Genomic DNA, 20,843 nt, shown 5'->3' with positions numbered 1-20,843 from the left:
AAGACTCTACACTTGCTTTTGTTGAACCTCATCCAGTTTCTTACTGCCCAGCTCTCCAGTCTGTCCAGGTCTCGCTGAATGGCAGCACAGCCTTCAGGCATGTCAGCCAATCCTCCCAACTTCATATCACCAGCAAACTTGCTGAGGGTGGCCATTATCCCCTCATCAAGGTCATTGATGAAGATGTTGAACAAGACCGGACCCAGCACTGACCCCTGAGGAACACCGCTGCTTACAGGCCTCCAACCAGACGTCCGCCAATGACGACCCTCTGCGCTCTGTCAGTCAGCCAGTTCTCAACCCACCTCACTGTCCACTCGTCTATCCCACACTTGCTCAGCTTTGTTAACAGGATGTCATGGGGGACAATATTAAACAGCTTGCTGAAATCAAGGTAAACTACATCCACTGCTCTTCCCCCACCCACCCAGCCAGAGACAACATCATAGAAGGCTACCAGGTTGGTCAAGCATGACCTCCCCCTGGTGAACCCGTGCTGACCACTCTTGATAACCTCCTTTTAGAATCATAGAATCACCAAGGTTGGAAAAGACCTAGAAGATCACCCAGTCCAACCATTCACCTATTCCCAATAGCTCCTACTAAACCATGTCCCTCAACACAACATCCAGCCTTTCCTTGAGCATCCCCAGGGTCGGTGGCTCCACCACCTCCCTGGGCATCCATTCCAGTGCCTGACCACCCTTTCTGAACAGTAATACTTCCTAATGTCCAGCCTGAATCTCCCCTGCCGTAGCTTGAAGCCATTCCCCCTGGTCCTATCACTAATGACACGAGAGAAGAGGCCGACCCCCAGCTCACTACAACCTCCCTTCAGGAAGTTATAGAGAGCAATGAGGTCTCCCTTGAGCCTCCTCTTCTCCAGGCTGAACATTCCCAGCTCCTTCAGCCTCTCCTCATCAGCCCTGTGTTCCAGACCCCTCACCAGCTTTGTTGCCCTCCTTTGAACACGTTCCAGGGCCTCAATGCCTTTCTTGCAGTGAGGGGCCCAAAACTGGACACAGTACTCGAGGTGCGGCCTCACCAGTGCTGAATACAGGGGAACAATCACCTCTCTGCTCCTGCTTGCAACACTGTTTCTGATGCAAGCCAGGATGCCATTGGCCTTCTTGGCCACCTGGGCACACTGTGGGCTCATGTTCAGCCGAGCATCAATCAATACCCCCAGGTCCATTTCCTCTATGCAGTCCTCCAGCCACACCGGACACAGTGTACACACTGGATTTGACTCCATTCACCACCACTCTCTGTGCCCGGCCCTCCAGTCAGCTCCTTACCCAGCCAAGAGTGTACCCATCCAAGCCTCGGGCTGCCAGCTCCTGCAGGAGAATGCTGTGGGAGACAGTGTCAAAGGCTTTGCTGAAGTCTAGGTAGACCACATCAACAGCCTTTCCCTCATCCGCCAGATGGGTCACTAGATCATAGAAGGAGATCAGGTTGGTCAAACAGGACCTGCCCTTCATGAACCCATGCTGGCTAGGCCTGATCCCCCGGTCACCCTGCACATGCTGCATGATCTCCCTCAAGACAATCTGCTCCATAACCTTCCCTGGCACCGAGGTCAGGCTAACAGGCCTGTAGTTCCCCGGATCCTCCTTACGACCTTTCTTGAAAATGGGAGTCACATCGGCAAGCCTCCAGTCTTCTGGGATCTCACCAGTCAACAAGGAGTGCTGACAGATGATGGAAAGCAGCTCGGCTCTCACCTCTGCCAGTTCTCTCAGCACTCTCGGGTGGATCCCATCTGGCCCCATCGACTTGTGGCAGCCCAGTTGGAGCAGTAGGTCTCTGACTGTTTCTTCCAGAATCACGGGGGGGTTAGTGTGCTCCCCAGCCGAGATTACCAGGTCAGAGAGAGGGGTATCCTGAGGATAACTGGTCTGACTTTTAAAGACAGACGTAAAGAAGGCATTCAGAACCTCTGCCTTTTCCTTATCCTCAGTGGTCACATTCCCAGCCTCATCCAGCAAAGAGTGGATATTCTCCTTTGTCCTCCTCTTACTGTTAATGTATTTATTAAAAGAGTTTCTTATTCCTTTTCACCCCAGTGGCTAGGTTAAATTCAAGCTGGGCTTTTGCCTTTCTGATTTCACCTCTACACAACCTAGCGACTTGTGTTCATTCTGAGTGGCCTGTGCCTCCTTCCACAGGCGGTAGATTCTCTTTTTTCTCCCGGAGCCTCAAGAATAGCTCCCTATTCATCCACGCCGGTCTTCTTCCCCGCCGGCTCATTTTGCAGCTCAGGGGGACTGCCTGCTCCTGCGCCCTTAAGACTTCCTTCTTGAAGAGCAACCAGCTCTCTTGGACCCCTTTACTCGCTAAGACTGAATGCCAGGGGACTCCCCCTATTAGTCCCTTGAACAATTCAAAGTCCGCCTTCCTGAAGTCCAAGGTAGCAATTTTACTATTCCCCCTCCAGGCTCCACCATAAATCAAGAAATCTATCATTTCATGGTCACTCTGTCCAAGACAGCCTCCAACCTCCACATCTCCCACCAAACCTTCCCTGTTTGTGAACAGCTTCCAGTTGTCTGGAGATGACATCCAGCACCAGCTGTTCCATCACCTTTCCAGGGGTAGAGGTGAGGCTGACTGGCTTATAATTGCCTGGATCTTCCTTCTTGCCCTTTTTGAAGGCCGGAGTGACACTGACTATCCTCCAGTCTTCAGGCACCTCCCCCATCCTCCAAGACCTCTCAAAGATGACAGAGAGCAGTTCAGCAATGACATCTGCCAGCTCCCTCAGCTCCCGTGGATGCATCCCAGTGGGTCCCAACATACTTAAAAATATACTTTAAAAAGCCTTTTTTACTTTCCTTTATCCCCTTCGCCAGATTTAATTCCAGGCAGGCTTTAGCCTTCCTCATTGCATCCCTGCAGGCCCTGACAACATTCCTGTATTCTTCCCAAGTAGTCAGACCCTTTTTCCACATTTCATGGGCCTTTTTCTTTCCTTTGAGTTTGTGCATGAGCTCCTTGCTCATCCACACAGGTCCCCTGCCACCCTTTCCTGATTTCTTCCTCACAGGGACGCACCGATCCTGAGCATGGAAGAAGAGCTGCTTAAATGCCAACCAGCTCTCACAGGCCCCCTTCCCTTCTAACACCCTAGCCCACGGGATAGCTCCAAGTAGGTCCTGGAAGAGATCGAAGTTGGCTCTCCTAAAGTCCAGGATAGCAATCCTACTTTTTGCTTTACTTCTTCCACTCAGGACCTTGAATTCCACCATCTCGTGGTCACTACAACCCAAGCTGCCTCCGACCTTTACTTCCCTGACAAGCCCTTCTCTATTAGTGAGATTAAGGTCCAGCAGTACCCCTCTCCTCGTCGATTCCTCCACTACCTGCATCAGGAAGTTGTCTTCAACACATTACAGGAACCGTCTGGACCACACGTGCCTGGCCACATTGCTTTTCCAGCAAATATCTGGATAACTGAAGTCCCCCATAAGCACCAGCACCTGGGATTGTGATGCTGCTTCCAGTTTCTTGTGGAAGGCCTCATCAACCTTCTCCTCCTGACTGGGGGGCCTGTAGCACACTCCCACAGCAGTGTCAGCCATACCAGCCCGCCCCTTGATTCTTACCCACAAGCTCTCCACTGCTACACTGCTCTCCCCAAGGTGGAGTTCAGTACATTCTTGCTGCTCTCTTACATAAAGGACAACTCCACCACTCCACCTTGCTGGCCGATCTTTCCTAAAAAGCACATAGCCCTCCATGACAACATTCCAGTCACGCGAGCTGTCCCACCACGTCTCCGTGATCGCAATGAGATCATAGCCATGCGACCGCACGCAGATCTCAAACTCTTCCTGTTTATTTCCCATACTGTGTGCATTAGTGTACAGACACTCCAGGGAAGCAGCATTCCCCTGCCACACTCCATCCCTATGAACTCCACCCTCATCACCCATCAAGTTCTCTTTTGAACCTTGAACTACCCGCACAGCCTCAGCAGCCCTCATTTTGTCCCCTTCCCCCTTCTTACCTAGTTTAAAGACCTTTCAATGAGGCCCGCCAGCTCCTGGGCTAGGATCCTTTTACCCCTTGCAGACAGGTGAGCTCCATCTGCAGCTGTCATGCCAGGAGCCGAGTAAATTGCCCCATGGTCAAAAAAGCCAAAGTTCTTGTGCCTGCACCAGCCTCTAAGCCATTTATTGATGAGGGTTTTTTGATCCTCTCAGTGTCCTTCTCCACCACTGAAGGGATAGAAGAGAAGACCACCTGCACTCCCGCACCATCCAGTACCCTCCCCAGACCCCTGAAGTCATTCTTGATAGCCCTTAGGCTTCTCTTGGCAGCATCATCACTGTCAACCTGAACTACCAATAAGGGGTAGTAGACAGATGGGCGAATAAGCCCAGGCAGCTTTCTAGAGATGTCCCTGACCCATGCCCCAGGGAGGCAGCACACTTCCCTCTGGGTGGGGGCAGGTTGACATATTGGGCCCTCAGTTCCTTGTAGAAGGGAATCGCCTACAATTATCACCCTCCTTTCTTTAATGGAAGAGGCTGTCTTCAAGCATGGAGCCAACTGCCTCTCCTTAGCAAAGCTCAGAGGCTGTTCCACCATCTCATTCTCAGCCTCCTCACCCTCCAGTTCCAGGGTTTCAAACCTATTACTTAGCGGCACCTGAGGAACCGAAGTAGGTTGGGAAGGGCACCGCCTGCGTCGCTGAGGTGGGACCTGCTGCCATTCCTCCTCTCCTCTCCTGTCAGCTCTCTCAGTTTGATCACAGCAAGGGAGAGAGTCCACTACGGCTGGGGGTTGCAATCTCTGCTTGTTTCTCGCAGAGAGTTACACCACCCGTCTATCTCCCTCTCACAGTTTCTAATGACTCTTAACCTCTCCACCTCCTCACTAAGCTCCGCCACAAGGCTGAGCAGCTCATCCACCTGCTCGCACCTCATGCAGGTGGCATCCCTCCCATCGTCCCCCCAGCAGACTCAGGCACTCCCTGCAGCCAGAGACTTGAACTGCCGCAGTTCTGGGCAGTCCCTCCATCTGGGTCACCGCAGTCTTCTTGGAGCAAGCCCGCCATCTGCTAGAGACCATGTTTGAACTTACAGCCTCTGGGTCAGCAAGTGGGAGAGCGGTCACCTGAGCAAGGACAAGAACACTGACACGTCCTGCCGCAAGACCCACCTCCCACACCTACTGGTGCAGCAATGGGCAGCTCACACACTGCCTGCCCTCCCTGTCAGCAGTGGGCAGCAACATCCTTTTTTCACCGGGCACATTAGGTGAGCAGGAGCTTATTTCAGGGAGTAATAGAATCACCAAGGATGGAAAAGACCTCGAAGATCACCCAGTCCAACTATCCAACTACCACTGATATTTCCCCACTAAACCATGTCCCTCAGTATAACATCTGGATGGCTGCTGAGCACCTCCAGGGACTCTACCAATTCACTGGGCAGCTCATTCCAGCACCTGACTACATTTTCAAAGACATTTTTCCTGACATCCAACATGAACCCCCCCCCTCCACCCTCAGCATAACCTGAGGCCATTCCCTCTAGTGCTACCTCTACTTATGTGAAACAGGCCAACCCCCATCTTGCCACAATCTCCTTTCAGGAAGCTGAGAGAGCAACAAGGTCTCTCCTCAACCTTTTCTTCCCAGGAGGAAACAATCCCAGTTCCTTCAGCCTCTCCCCATAAGCCTCGTGCTCCAGATTCTTCGCAGCTTTGTTGCCCTTCTCTGGACACACTCCAAGGCCTCAGTGTCTTTCTTGTAGCAAGGGACCCAAATGTAAGCACAGCACTGAGATGCAGCCTCACCAGAGCTGATGATTACCCCCCTGCTCCTGCTGGCTGCACTGTTTCTGATACAAGCAAAGATATCACTGGCCTTCTTAGCCAGCTGGCACACTGCTGACTTGCATTCAGCTGAGTGTCAACCAACACCTTCATTTTCTCCATGCAGCTTTTCAGCCACTCTGCCCCAGGCCCGTAGCACGGCACAGATTTGTTGTGATGAAAATACAGGACCCAGCCCTTGGTCTTGTTGAACTTCATCCCACTGTCCTCAGCCCAGTGATCCAGCAACTCATAATTCTCCTGCCTCACAACAGCCCCAAGCTCCTCCTTCCTGATGCCCTCCCTTCTCCGTACTGGTGTGGACACAATCCAGCTGGGCTATCAGTCTCGCACCTAACTCTGACATGCTGCCCCTAACCTCATCTCTAAGGGGAATGGAGATAAGACCAAGAAGCTCCTTCAAACTTAGATGAAAGCCCTCTCAATGAGCACTGCCAACTCCTGGGCTGGAATCCTTTCCCCCCCGTTGAGACATCTGTCACCAGTAGGCCTTGTTCTGTATAAACTGCCCTCACGATCAAAGAAAAATCCACTGATGGCACAAACCTCTTAGACACATGTTGAACAGTTGTGGTTTCCTGTTCTTATCATCTTTCCTTGCTTCTGAAGGGATCAAGGAAGACACCACCTCAGCTCTCACTCCTCCAGTTAGTTGTCCTAGTACCTTAAAATCCCTTGAAACCCTCAGACCTCTCTGCACCATCACTGCTGACTTAAACAACTAAAAGCTGGTCCTTGGATTATTACCTCACAAGACCAGGGAGGTTCCAAGTGGCCTTTTCCCTGGGGAGGGTCCAGTCAGTATATTGGGCCCTCTGTTCCCCTCAGAAGGGAGTTGCCTATGACAACTACCCTTCTTTTGTTCCCACAATTCATTCAACAGGCGAGCTGGCTTTATTATTTTTCAACTGTATAAACAGATAACCTGGTCTTCTATGCATTAATAGGAAACTCTTTACATTATTAACATAATAAATAACATTTACTCAGCTGTGTGAGCACACTACTACCAAAATAGACCTCTCATTAAAGCATGTATTTCAAGTTAAAAGCAAAATGCCAGGACCAAATAGCATGACTTGGCATTTGCAGTTTAAAACATGTTTCATCTCCCTCCCTTACCACCCAAAGCCATGGGCAAGACGAGGGGATATTAACACCACATCCTATAGCCTTTTCATTAAATATGAGCTCTGAAGAAATACCTCACCCTTCAGAATCAAAGCAATCCCATCATTAAAGCAAAAGCATCTGTCAAGTCACTTCTGCATACTCAAGCATCCATTGCCATTCATACTGACTAATGGATGTGCAGGACTAGGAACACTTTTTGAGAAGAACTACAGAAAAACACTTCTGAAGGAGTTTACCTGTTCTCCTTTTTACAATCACAGCTTAAATAATTGCAGCTGGGCACATGACACAACAGACAGAAGCCCTGAAGACTTAAGGACCTGCTGTTGTTTTCAAGAGGACGCATCTGAAGCCTCCTAAAACACAGGAGTTCCACAACACTGTGATATCACAGTGGCATTTCACACAAGCCAACCCACATACACAGGGAAGTTTGATACGCAGACCAAAGAGAGAAAAAGGGAGGGACTGCTGGAATCCTAACACAAAGGGAAATGGCAGAAACCCACGCTTAGATCCAGTGGTCAGATACCTTAAAACGTGGAATGAGTTTTAAACCAAACCATACAATCACCCACAGATGGAAGAATTAAGGACCTCCGTTTCAAAACCACACTTAGCATACAGTAGTCTCTCACATGGCAAGAATGGCAGCTGCTTTATATCCAGAATGTGACTGGGATGGTTTCAGAAACATCTTGTGCACAACAGTCAGTAGTCCCAGCTGATATCATCCTTCTGTAGTGAGGTTTGTATAGTCTGCATGTCTCTCAGCAACTGAAGGTTTTTACGGCTCTTCTCTCCAGGTTTCACTTTGATGGGACCAGCATCCTTTCCTTTGGTGGTTACAGTTGTTGTTACTTTAACCTCACTCACAGGGAACTTGCTGTCTTTCCTGTGCTTAGCAGAAGCCTTTTTGGACTTGCATTCTCTTTTAAGTCTCTCAAGCTGAAAGTAAAGCCCAAATGAGAACATTAATCACTGACATTATTTTGGTTTTTTGGCAATTCTTCCAGACAACTGAGAAATCCCACCACTCAGCTCAGTCAGCTCCACAAACAGCTTCTGCACTGCCCTGAATAAGCAGCATCTTATTTTCCTTACATGGCACTGCTATATTCACATCTTCAGAGCAGTGTTCAGATTATAGTCTGAACTATAAGGTTCACTCTTTAAAAATCAAAAAGTTGATTATGGTTTTATGGGGAATGCCTCCACCATGAACAAAAAAGAGAAAGTATTGATTTTTATAATCCAGTGATTAAAAAACAGACAAAGGATTTTCCATATATGTACTTCTGATCTTAGCACCTTGTCACTGCCAGAGGATAGAGCTTCAGGGAGAATACCAAGACACCACTTAGACAAAGAGCTGGTATCCACACAGCTCTACAAATCACAGGCATACTCAGCAACAGTTAGCACAAGGTTGTATGGCAACTGGACAGTCCAAGGTGCAGACACATTCATACCTAACTGCAGAACAAGCTGTATCCTTAGCTCCCCCACATTAGATAGAGGTCACCTCCCCCCACCCAATTTATAAGAATCCACATTGAGGAGAGTCAGTGAAAGCCCATGGGAATCAGCTGAGCTTATCAGAAGTTTAGAGTTTTCTTCAATACAAAGAAAGAGCATTGCATGAGGCCATGTGCAGCTGGTTGTCACTACGATCCTCATACAAAACAGTTGCTGTGGTGAGATGTATGCTGAGAGTGAGAGTGGGACTGATCCAAACATGCAGCTACCTGGTGTGCCAGAAATACCTCCCAGACTGAACACTGAGGTCCAGCACCTCTCCCATTCCATTCCCACTCCATACGCTCAACTTGCAGACCACTCACCCAGTTTACATGTGAGACTTAGAGACTTTAGAGACTTAACAGCTGTGAAAACTTGCTATTGTACTGCAGGTGATCTTTTCCCTGTTGTGCAGATGAGAGGAGTATAAAATGCCATGTAAGATCAGATGCAAAACTCTGCCCAGGACAGAATGGAGAGCGGGCAGATGGGTAACATGGTAAGGCAGAAAGCATCTTCTGCAGGATCAGGGACCTGATCCAGGTGTATGAATATCTAAGGTGTGGGGGGCAGAATGGCGAGGGCAGACTCTTTTCAGTGGTGAGTGGAGACAGGACAAGGGGAAACGGCCAGAAACTGCAGCATAGGAAGTTCTGCACAAATGTGCGCAAGAACTTCTTTACAGTGAGGTGACGGAGCACTGGAACAGGCTGCCCAGGGAGGTGGTGGAGTCTCCTTCTCTAGAGATGTTCAAGACCTGCCTGGATGCCTACCTGTGTGACCTGCTGTAGGGAACCTGCTTTGGCAGGGGGTTGGACTCGATGATCTCTGCAGGTCCCTTCCAACCCCTACAATTCTGTGATTCTGTGAATACTGGAATAGAAAGATAGCAGCATGCAGACTGACTTTGATGCGAAGCTAAGGCTAGGTGCTATGCTATAATTATTTCTGCTTCACACTATGGCTGCTACATTAGAATGTACAATACAGTTATAAAGATGCAAATTCACAGAAGCATGATCATAGGCAAGTAACTCACCTGCAGCCAATGCCTTCGGACTTTGCTGATCTGATCTGCCTTTGCCTCCATCTTTCCCACTAGTGCCTCCAGTTCCCTTTCCAGATCTTCCCTTACTGCAATGGTTGGAGCTTCCTGGACAAGCTTAGACAGCTGCTGGTGATCACTAACACAGAATACATACAGATCAAAGCTTGCATTAGACTTAGTGCTGGTGTACACAGCCACAGTAGCAGCAGCCCAACAAGTTCAGCATGCCATAATGAACCAATAAGAACAGTTTCATGAGTAGCATCATAAAGTTTACACACCCTGGCAGCAGGCTGCTGCAAAATGAAGCTGTCAATAACCAACAGTTTCAAACTTCTACATGCACATTTAAAATTAAAATTAATGACCCCTTAAGAAAGAGAACTCAGCACTTGTTCAGTTACTACTTTACACATTTGTTTCTACTGCTGCTGGGCTGTCAAACAATTCATAGTCTGTAAGCCAGGATGAGCAAGAGAGTTGTTAAAGCTGTCTTTCCATGGAATGTTTGTCCAATGCATTGGGGGCTGTTATACTTCTCCCCCAACCCCTCAAAAATATGATACCACTGCACATAAACACGCACCTGGAGTCCCAAGATTACCAGAATCAATCTGTAACTGCAGAAAGGAAAACCTCTGCAGCTACAAGAATAAATAGATTATATGCCACAGACTTCCAAACAAATGCTTTCCCCAGCAAGACTTTCCAACTTCAAAGCAAAAATATAGAATATATGCATTCGTTGTCTGCAGTGTCAAATACATCAAACTTACAAACTCATCTGCCCAAACTCATCCTGTAAAGTCAGCAGAACTTCTGAGAGCTCTTCTTGTGATGAAGAATAGTCCTTTGGCAGAGGTGGCTTTCTGCTTCTGCTGGCAGGACGACCAGCAGTGATGGATTTTGCTAGTGGAGTATCATTCACCACACGACTGTTGCACAAAGCTTTTGTGTGATGCTTCATGAGGTGTAGGACGTGTTGTACATTGGCACCAACTGAATGGCTGGGACTTGTAGACTAGAAGGAAAATACCTCTTTTAAGTGACATTGTCATCAACCTACTTATCTTAATGAAAAACACAAATTAGGATTTATTTGCTGCCAATGTACTTTTATCTTTGAGTGCGTACGCATAACAGGAATAGCCTAACCAGCAAGCAGCACAGAAGACCCATGTTAGGAAATAGCAGTTAACAAGCTTTTTGAAGATAAACTGGAATAAAAGAGCCAAAAGAAAACAAGATCTGACCACTGGGTGTCAGGAGTGCACCATGCCAAAGCCATTGAAGGAGCTGCAGCTACTGAGCATTAAGCTTTGGAATTCGGCAGCTCACCTTCCCAGCTACAAAGGGTACATCACCCAGACACAGTCTGTAATGGGGCTGCGTAGTGAGATGGCTTGTAAGAGAGCATTTCTGAAAGGAAAGAAGAGAGAAATGTTTATCAAAGATGACTCTACAACAAACCCACTGTTCCTCAGCTTTCTGATAAAAGAGGCAGCCTACTTTCTGACTGCATGCACACATTTATTTCACTTCTCAGTAAACACCCTTCTCTTTCCCATTACCTTCTCTGGCTGCTTAGTTTTCTTCCTGGGTTTTCTTGCTTTTGGAGAAAGCAGTGGTGATGCTGCTTGAATCAACAGTCTGTTGGTTTCCAGGCCGGTCTGAAGCTGCAATTGAGGGAATGAAGGAAATGATTAAAATTATATTAACAGGTTATCAGAGAGGAGGTGCTCAGATTGGCAACACAGCAGCTTCTAAAACACAAGCTCTTTGAAAGCAAGGGCTGCAAGTGCGTAGATGCTTCTGCAGCCTAATCTAAACATCAGACAAGAACACTTCCTTCAGTATCACTTCTCATCAATAATCCCAGTAAGTTAAATAATCAGTCGTGCTGAATAACTCCCAAGGATGCAGGTGTCAAAACAACAGCTGTTTTATACTTAACAAAATACTAAGGAATTCAAGTGACCAGCCCTCCTCCACTGATTTTGTGGCATATATGCTCTGCTGCTACTTCTTACAGCCTTAGAAATCATCTCGCAAGCAATCTCAACTAGAAGCAGTAACAAAACATTTATGATAAACTTGAGCACACCACTTACTGGAAAGGCTACAGACAGAGCCTGCCATGTTACTGAAATACTTTTTCAGCATACAACTGATGAGTACGTAATGACCACAGAAGAAGGCCAGTGTCCTCCTTTACAGATTCACAATCTCTCTTTTTGCCTCCTTATGCAGTGTTTCTAGTTAAAATTATAAAAGGAAGCACACTTCTTGACCTTGATGTATTTAAAGCAGATACCTTCATACACCTTGGCTACAAATTAGTCTGAATTTCTTTTCCAACTAGCTTCTTTTATTAAAAAAAAAAACAACAAAAACAAAGCTTAAGTGCATAGATGCTGCTAGAAAAAGGTTTGCAAGGCACTCAGATGAACATGAGGTGAGAGGATGGTGTGAAGAGTACATCTGCAATCTGTATGTAGCAGACATCATCAGCAAATTTAGTTGAGAAGTTGATGAATTAGGAAGAACTAATTACAGTGCACAGCAGTACAAAAGAATTTTCCTGCTGTTACCTCAGCTGCTTTTTCCTGAACAAGCTTCCTTGCGTGTTCCTCCTCCTGAAGTTTCAGTTCCAGCTCTTTCATTTTTTTCTAGTCAAAGTTGAATGAAAACAAAGGCATTACTAGCAAAGCAAATTCTTTCTTCATGAAGTGCACAACACTGAGAGGTTCAGCAGAAGTTTATCAGCTCAACTTGCAATGTTAAGACTTTAAAACTAAAATCGCTGAAGCAGTGTCACCTATATAGACATAAATACAACACTGTAGTGGTTACACTTCAGATTGAAATAGTTTTTCTATTTTTTACTTCCAGAATTGGTATATAAATTTCAGTTGCAGTCTACAGGAAGAGTAATACATGAGGTTGAACTCCGATGATGTTTTTGACCATACAGTCACCTTTTTAATAAAGATTAGAATGGAAAGGCAACTTAACATCACCCACCCATGACAATGTGTCAGTTTTTGATTCCCACATGGACAGCTGCACAAAGATTCCTGTTTAACCTGCTGCATGTGACAGTTTTAATACACAAATGCTGAAGCAAATCTTTTGTTTGAACTGAAGACTGACAGGAAGTCAAACCAGTGCTTTCACACAGAAATGGACCAAGCACCCACTCGGTCAGTTGTCTCAGCTGGAGGGTACAGCTCAAGTTGTGCAGCAAGAATGCATCTCACTACATCTTCAGTGAGAGATCACTGTGCAAATTCTGTCACACTCCCAAAGTATTTTTTTTCTTCTCTACAGTCAAACAGCATTCTGAAATCCGCCTTCCAGGCTCAGCTCTCACAACAGTTACATCCCACAGGCAGTGTAGAATCCTGGCCTATGACCAAGAAGTAAGCAAGCCGGTGGCCTGGCTAGTGGAAACACAGACCTTCCCTGACCACATTTCCCATTGCATAAGGTAACAGGACTACAAGCTGGCACCAAACTGATTAAAATGCTCTGCTCAGTTACTGCTAACCATTGAAAAAAAAAATCCACATGTAAAAATAGGATTTTAACATGTTTTTGTCCATTTTTGAAGTTAAGTGAAATTTCATGTGACCACCATACACTGAAGTAAGTCTCAAAGGACTTGAAATGGAAAGGTATGAGAGCTCAGTGATACAGGATGCCTTCACTCCCTAGTAGTTGGCTGCTAAGACAAACACCCAGCCATATCTACCAGACAAAAAACACCCGTGGTGTGAAGGCAGCTCCCACCTCTGTGCTTCACTGCCCTGCAAATCAGCATTTGCTTGGCAGCTGAGCAGCCAGCACATGCATAGCTCCAGCAGGACAGCTGCTGCTTCTCACCACCTGGCAATTAAGGGAAATAAGAAAAGCAGGAGGAATAGGTAGCACGTAGCCACAACATGATGCTCATTACTTCTGCTGTTCATTCACAGAACAGTATTCTGGACGACTAGCAACAATTCTTCAAAGCATATGACTTGCACATATATTCAAATTCTAGCTGACATGCAGAAAACCAGAGCCCTTGCCATGCTTGTAGCCTCCACCATCAGACACAGGCATGCTCAGATCCTCTCAGTCAGCTGTCCAGGCACTGCAGGACTACTGCTACACCGTTCTTACACCACACACTTTTGAGTTAAGGACTCTGATGAGGAGACCATCAGATGAATGCAAATCTCAGTATCTCCTTTTTACAAGCAGTAACAACATCTTCATGTGGCTTGAAAGCAATACTAGGTAACAGCTCTACAAATCTTGGTGATTAAAAACCACACACACAACTTCTGCTCTGTCAGAGTCTGAAATTAGAGGCAGGGAAATCATTGTTCACTCAGAACCTCCCTACTTTCATCCTCTTCAGTACACCATGTATGGAAATAGCCCCTACTTCTCACATGAAATGAAGTCTGCAGATGTTTTTGTGGTCTTGCCACAACTAAAGCAGAAACAACAGCTGCAACTGTTAAGATAACACTTGCACAGCAAGGTTAAAACAGAAACATGGCTGACAAGCAGAAGCAGTCCAAGCTGCTGATCTGGGAACAATCCATGACAGCAAGAGGATCACAAGGAAAATGACCTTCAGAGCTAAACCCAGATTTCTCTGTTCCAAGAACTGATTACTGTGTGAATTTAGCATCTTTGATCCAAGAGAAATAACTAAATTTAATGCTGAAATTCTGTTCAGCAGCCAGTGCAAGATAACAAATAACCCCACCAAACTTCAGCTGCTCCCAGTCCAACGCTTGGTAAATGCTCATTAGAAGCAATTCCTGTTGCTGAACCTCTTATTTCAACCTTGACTCTGGAGGAACCTACACAGGAATACTAAATATGGGCAAGAATGCCTGGAAGACACTCATAGTTCGACCTGGGTAAAGAATAGACTTCTTTTTATTCTATAGAAGGAGCTCACAATGGGGTGTCAAGATCTTGACCAACTTCCTACAGCTGCCTTGGAACAGAGTCTGTCAGGAAGAGCTGTGCTGTCTAAAGATCCGTAGAATCTCCAGCTGGATGATTTACTACCTTACACACTCTTGGAAAAGCACTATATCAGCACCTGGTGAGGGCTGCACGCAGGTGGCAAGCTTACAATTTTGCTGGAGTCCAGAACTATCCCCAGTACCACATCCCAACAACATCCTGTCTGCTCTTGAAGGGGACAGAATGTCAGTGGGTGGAAGCCTCTCCCTCGTTAAAGCCTTCTGTAGTTCCCATACTTCAGCCTTGTGGTGTCTCTCCAGCAGCAGAAAGGATGTGGATTGGATTTCAGGAGCCAACAGCAGGGACGGAACACAGAAAAAGATACGACGGAACATGGCCATACTGAACTTTTAAAAGCTATTGGTTCAAACTGTATCTTGAAAAAGCAGATTAAATGCATTGACAACCAGCCAGGGCTGGAGGGCAGGCAATGCCAGACTGCAACAGGCAATGCCAGAATTCTGCCCACAAAATAATTGCATTTCTTAAGACAAAGGTCAAGTGGCAAAAAAAAAAAAAAAACAAACCAAAAAAACCAACAAAACAAAACCACCACCAACCCCAAACCAACTAAAACCAAAACTAACAAAAAGCCAACCACACCACACCCTCAAGTCAAATCAGCTAACATCCAGTAGGGTGCAAGGTACCTCAAGGAAGTCAAGAGTTCACAAACATCCACAATCCTACATGCCAACCAAACACAAAAGACAAATACCAACAGATATGGTTAAGTCTAAACAAAAACTCCAAGTGCTGCAGGGTGCAGTGACCTACAGCCTGACTGACCATGAAGACTTCCATTTTTACAAAGATCTTTACCTGTTCTTTTTCACTACAGGACATTCTATTACTCAAGCTCTGTTATTGTTATATAGCTACAAAGTGCTGCATACAATAAGCAAGATTTATCTGTTACAGCACATACAACAGACCTCTGCTATGGACTGCATTGTAGTAAGCCTGGTGTATTCCTTCTCCAACATATCCAGCTTCTCCAGTTTCAACTGAACATGTGACTGATCAAGCCGTTCTCTCTCCAATGAATCCTTGAAGGGAGAAGTAAAAAGGAGAATGATTATAAGCACAGCAAAACAAGCACATACATAGCAAGCTTTATGCATGCAACATGAAGAAGGACCACAAGAGAACTACTTCATCTGTCTGATTTTAAGTGGTGCAACAACTAAGGAGCAAATAAGCATTGTTGGCACAGCTGGGAACTCTGTCCGTGCTGGGACCTCAAATCCAGCCAGAATGACAAAAATTCTGCAGCCTCCCTTCCATTCCATTCCAAATAGGACAAAAAAAACCCCCATTTTATTAGTCGGTAATTAGAGGCAATTTTCTTTATTTCTTCAGTAAATGTTTAATAGTCTGAAATAGGGGAGCCACAGAAGCCAGTGAACAGAGAGCCCTAGGTGATACACATACCTACAAAAGAAAGTTTAAGCTCATTTCTGACATAGGGCAAATCCCCACAATAACTGATGATAGGAAAAACAATTCACCATCATTTCTACAGAATTAATATTTCAGATTCAGTTTCTTTCAATTAGTACTTTCCCTGATAAAATCTCAATAGATTTGAAGACCAATCACAAAAGGGAAGGTTTGTCCACTGGCAGTCAGTTATACTCCAAGGCATACGGATGAGCTTAGGCAAGTGAGAATTACTTGCTGGTATGTGACTCACTAATACCACAGCCTTTAGTATTGCCACAGAGACAGATGCACAAAGGTTAAAAAAATAAAATAAAATACCAAGGTCCTAATAATACTGAAAATGATATAAAGGCCAGCTCAAACAGACACCAGTGCTTGAAGGCATTAACTCTAAGAAATCATGACACAGTTCATACAATTATGTTTCTCCCACATTTAATCCTGAGAACACACCTGCTTCTCCAAGAGCTGTGTCTTCTCCCTTTCTGCATGCTGGATCATTTTTCTCATGTAGTCCAGCTGTTTCTCTAACAGGCTGTACCGAGACTCAGCAGCTGCCAGCTGAGAAGCCAGTTCTGAAGGTAACAGAAGGCCAAAAAGTGAAATTGAAGTGCTGCTCGTAGGGGCTGTTTTGGGACATTTTTAGGACACTTCAAAAACAAGCAAGGAAAGGCTCATCTAAAACTGAGACGAAGCTGAATCAACTCATACACGCAGCAAACCCCCAGAACAAAGTTTGCTTTTAAAACAACTGCTTCAAAACTCCATGCTTCACTACAAAGTAAAGAGACTGAACAAAGTCAGCTAGAACAGCTTCATGCTCTGGTGAAGCCCAGATTTCATCCACATCAGTGTTCAGTGTTACCTACAGCAACCAACCTTGATTTTTCTTTGACACTTCAGTTCTGTCACGCTCTCTGTGCTGCATTTGCTCACTTAGTACTTTCTTGTAGTCTGCTGTTTCTCTGCTGAGGTGTTTGACATTCTCCTCTGCCTGAAGCCGTTCCAACTCCAGCCGACGAATTTTTTCCTGAAGATTCTTCAGAGCAGAAAATATTGCTGTAATTGAGTGAGCATCTTTTGTTAGTTGCTTTTACAAGCACTATTCAAGTTTGATGTTACCTTGACAAATGTGCTACGTAAGAAAGCCAGAGCTCCTTCCCACCAGCCAGGACTCCCTCCATGAATTATTGCTCAGGCAAATATTCTGCAGATTAAGTGCAAACAGTGCCCCTTCTGACTTTTGTCAGCTGGAAATTTAAAGTAACAGCTGAACTATTAAAGCAGTGGCAACTTCTCCATACGTTTGTTATGCCTCCACAAGCACATGCAGAAAACATTCCTATTAGTGACCACAGAGGAGTATAAAGGTCAGAAACTAAGAGATGTTTATTTCTCCAAGCAGGGGCTAACCTGTTATACCTCTGCTATACCTGTTATACCCCTCATGCCCACAACGCATGTGCCCTCTCTGTGCTAACCAGCTTCCCCATTTCTGTTCCCTTCCCTACTCCAACAATTGCTTAAAGCCCTTCTACACTCATCACAGGAAAAAAAAGCAGCTATAACATAACTCTCACCACCTTGCCATCAGACCACCTGTCTGTTAGCTGTATTGTTTCATTCTGCAAAGGGAATCACAAACATAAGCTCCTTTCCCTACACAGTCCTACTGAAGTATAACATGAGAACACCAGCACAGGCAGCTGATAGAGCAGATGTGATTCATGTTAGCCTGCTCCCTTGTGCTTAAACCTGCTCTAGAGAAAGGAGGCATGAACACAGGAAAAAAACTGAAACTGCATTTTTGGTTGGGCATCACATTACAAGAAAGGAAAAAAAAAAAAAAGGATGTGTTTTCCAAAGTGAAAAATGCATCAAAGCTTGAAATGCAGAGAACTGAGCAACCAGCCTGCTTGCTATAAGGCAGTTTAAATGGTTCAGAAGGGAATGACAGCAGTTACAGCTAAGGGGAAAGTTGTAGATGACCTAATCCAATTTGCAGGACCAGAATCACCGACTATACCCTCTTCTCTTGATATTACCATTACCAGGCCTCAGGTGAAACTGGCATAGCTGGAGCTATCAACAGCTGTTACATAATCCCAAGGGCTAAATTAAAACCTCGAGTATTTACAGTAACAAGAAGCAAAATAGATCAGTGAAGCAATTTGAGCAATGAATGGATAAAGGTGGAATCCTACAGGATGCCAAGTATCACTTCAGAACAAAGAAATATCCAAGGAAGAGTTACTTTGTACCAGCCTTCCAGATTAGAGTATGAAAACAACCACCTACCCTGAAACAAACACAGAGCCCTAATCAAAACAAGCAGAATTTACTCTGCATAGTTTCCAGGTTTTAAATGCGATTTTTTAGAACAGGGAGGCAGGAGCAGTAAGGAAACTTAAGAACTACCAGATCTATCCTCCCATTTGAAATTAACTCCCAAATCTTTATCTTTTCTAGAATATATACTCACAGAAATGTTAGGCCTTGTAAAGTCTACACAGACAAAAAAAGTAAGATATTTGAGAAACTGCCTGTTTGATTTTATTATTTTCTATATGCACTCCTATTTACATATATACACATTTAATAAACCATATCTCTTTTTGTAAGTTGTCCCCCTACCTGCATTTGTTTCCAGAGTTGCAGATTACTTGCTTGAGAAAAGTTGGAAGTAAAAACTTAAGCACCAAAAACTGATCAATACGAAACACCATGTACAAAAACACACCTGCATCACTTACAAGTAAGCTCTTTGCTGCACATCCAGTCTTTGTGTCATACAAGTCCTTCAGCTGAGCCAGCAGCCCTCTCAAACTGACTGCATTCTGCATGTCAGAGCATATATTACCTTTGATCCAATAGATCATTAACATCCAGGTCTCTAAACTCCAACATGAATTACAACATTGGAACAAGTACTTGAGCCTATCATGACTTTATTTTCATAGACTAACTTAAGGTTCATCCTAAATCTCATTCCCTTTTCCCTTCATAGGGAAGAAAACAGCAGATCTGTCACAGCCTCTGTGCAATGCCAGTCTCCAGGGGGTGTTTTCTCAAGGAGCCTGTGCCAGGCAGCTCACGTAGAATCATAAAATGGCTTGGGTTGGAAGGCACCTCAAGGATCATCAAGCTCCAAACCCCTGTTACAGGCAAGGTGACCAACCACCATATCTAACAGTAGACCAGGCTTCCCAAGGCCCCATACAACCTGGTCTTGAATATTTCCAAGGTTGGGGCATCCACAACCTCTCTGTGCAGCTGTTCCAGCCAGGCTGAATGTGGCTCTGGGCAGGCTGGTCTGATGGTTGGTGACCCTGCACATAGCAGGGAGGTTGAAACGAGATAATTGTGCTCCTTTTCAAGCCACGCTATTCTATGACTCTATGATTCTTACCTCTGCTGTTGCTCTCAGGATAAGGAACCACAGGCTTGTGCGGGGAGCGCAGCAGATCGGAATTGATGAAGGGCTTGTGCTTTGGGTAGTCCAGGTAGGAAGCTGCAGAGAGTCTGTCTGTGGCCGATGCAGACTTCGGAGCTCTGCGCAGTTCACCCTGCGAACAAAAAAGAGCCGTTACGGCACGCGGGTGTCTGTTCCTCTGTGACAAAGAAGGCAGACCGAGATGATGAAGCATGGAGAAGCCCCGCCACAGCACACGGCAGCGGCTCCAAGGCTGCATTCCTCCCCTGGCAGCCTCGGGCTGCATTAATTACACACTACAGCCTCCCTCCTGCCAAAAATAAAGCACCTCGAAGATTAAGTTCTTCAAGCTAGCTTTTAATTCCTGCTTTTGCGCCGCAGTATTGCTTACGGCGGAGCCCCGATCCAGAATCAGCCGGGCGCGCGTTACAGGCACGGACATCAGCGCAGGAAAAGGGAAACGGCCTGAGTGAGGGGACAGAAACGTACAACGGCCGCTCAGAAGCGACAAGTGCCAAGGCGCGGCCCCAGCCTCGGTCCCCGCTGTGCCCCGCCGGCCTCACCGTGCGCTGCTGCCCCCGCGCCGCCGCCATGTCCACCGGAGCCGCGCGCGCTCAAGCACGGCCTTTTCGCGCACGGCTCTTTGAGACCGCGGTGGTGGTGCCGCCCGCTCTTGTCACGTGGCGCTTGAGCGGCGGGGCGGCTCGCCAATGAGAAAGGAAGAGCGGAGGTGAGCACCGCCCCCGAATGCTCGCCTCGTAGCGTCACGCATTCAGATTTGAGTGACGTGCCGATCATCCAATAAAAAAGAAAAACAACGCTTCTCAGCCAATCGAAGGACACGAGGCGGTCGAGGGGGCGCGGACTCTCTTCACCAATCGCGTGAGCCGAGAGAACGAAACCGGGAGGGGCGAGCGGCCGCGGGATTTGTGTGCTGCACGAGAAGCTCTCTGCGCACGCGCAGCGGGCAGGTAGCGGAAGAGGACGGTCTTTGTCAAAGTGAGCCCCTGAACGTCGGCCAATCAGAAAGCAAGAATCCCCCAGGCGGGACCTATCAGTGCCGCGAGCCGCGGGCCATCCAATCGGCGGGCAGCGCAGGGCGGCGCATCCGCGTCCGGATTGGCGGCTCCGAGCGGCGCGGGGGCGGCGATTGGGCGGCGAGTTTTGAAGGCCGGTTTGGCGCGAGGCGGTGATTGGCTGCCGCGGGAGCTCCGAGCCCGGGGTGGAGGGAAGGGCGGGGGGCGCGGGGTGACGCCGACACCGACACAAGGGGGAGGCGGCGCGGCGCGGCGGCGGCGACGGCGCGCGGGGCCTAGGGCGGCGCGGGGCGGCGCGGGACGGGCAGGAGCGCTCCCGGGCACGGCGGCGGGAGGGGAACGG

General features: G+C 46.8%; 1 protein-coding gene across 2 annotated transcripts; it reads right to left on the bottom strand.

The window, feature by feature from the left end:
- Positions 1-6,722: 6,722 nt before the first annotated feature.
- Positions 6,723-20,164, bottom strand: CEP57 (centrosomal protein 57). 2 transcript variants are annotated; one of them, XM_052670929.1, is made up of 11 exons: positions 20,027-20,164; positions 19,440-19,596; positions 16,910-17,089; positions 16,484-16,605; positions 15,520-15,633; positions 12,142-12,219; positions 11,122-11,226; positions 10,889-10,969; positions 10,327-10,571; positions 9,542-9,686; positions 6,723-7,929 (listed from the first exon to the last, which is right to left on the bottom strand). In XM_052670929.1, exons 1-11 carry the CDS (start codon positions 20,054-20,056, stop codon positions 7,693-7,695), a joined length of 1,494 nt encoding a protein of 497 aa, XP_052526889.1. In that variant the 5' UTR covers positions 20,057-20,164; the 3' UTR covers positions 6,723-7,692. The 2 variants fall into 2 exon arrangements, with proteins under 2 accessions (XP_052526889.1, XP_052526890.1); XM_052670930.1 differs by lacking the exon at positions 10,889-10,969.
- Positions 20,165-20,843: the final 679 nt, after the last annotated feature.

The sequence above is a fragment of the Tympanuchus pallidicinctus genome, unplaced genomic scaffold (assembly GCF_026119805.1).
Source record: "Tympanuchus pallidicinctus isolate F22 unplaced genomic scaffold, pur_lepc_1.0 scaffold11, whole genome shotgun sequence".
NCBI lineage: Eukaryota > Metazoa > Chordata > Aves > Galliformes > Phasianidae > Tympanuchus > Tympanuchus pallidicinctus.
Note: the sequence above shows the minus strand (reverse complement) of the source record. Positions and strands in the feature narration are given on the sequence as shown.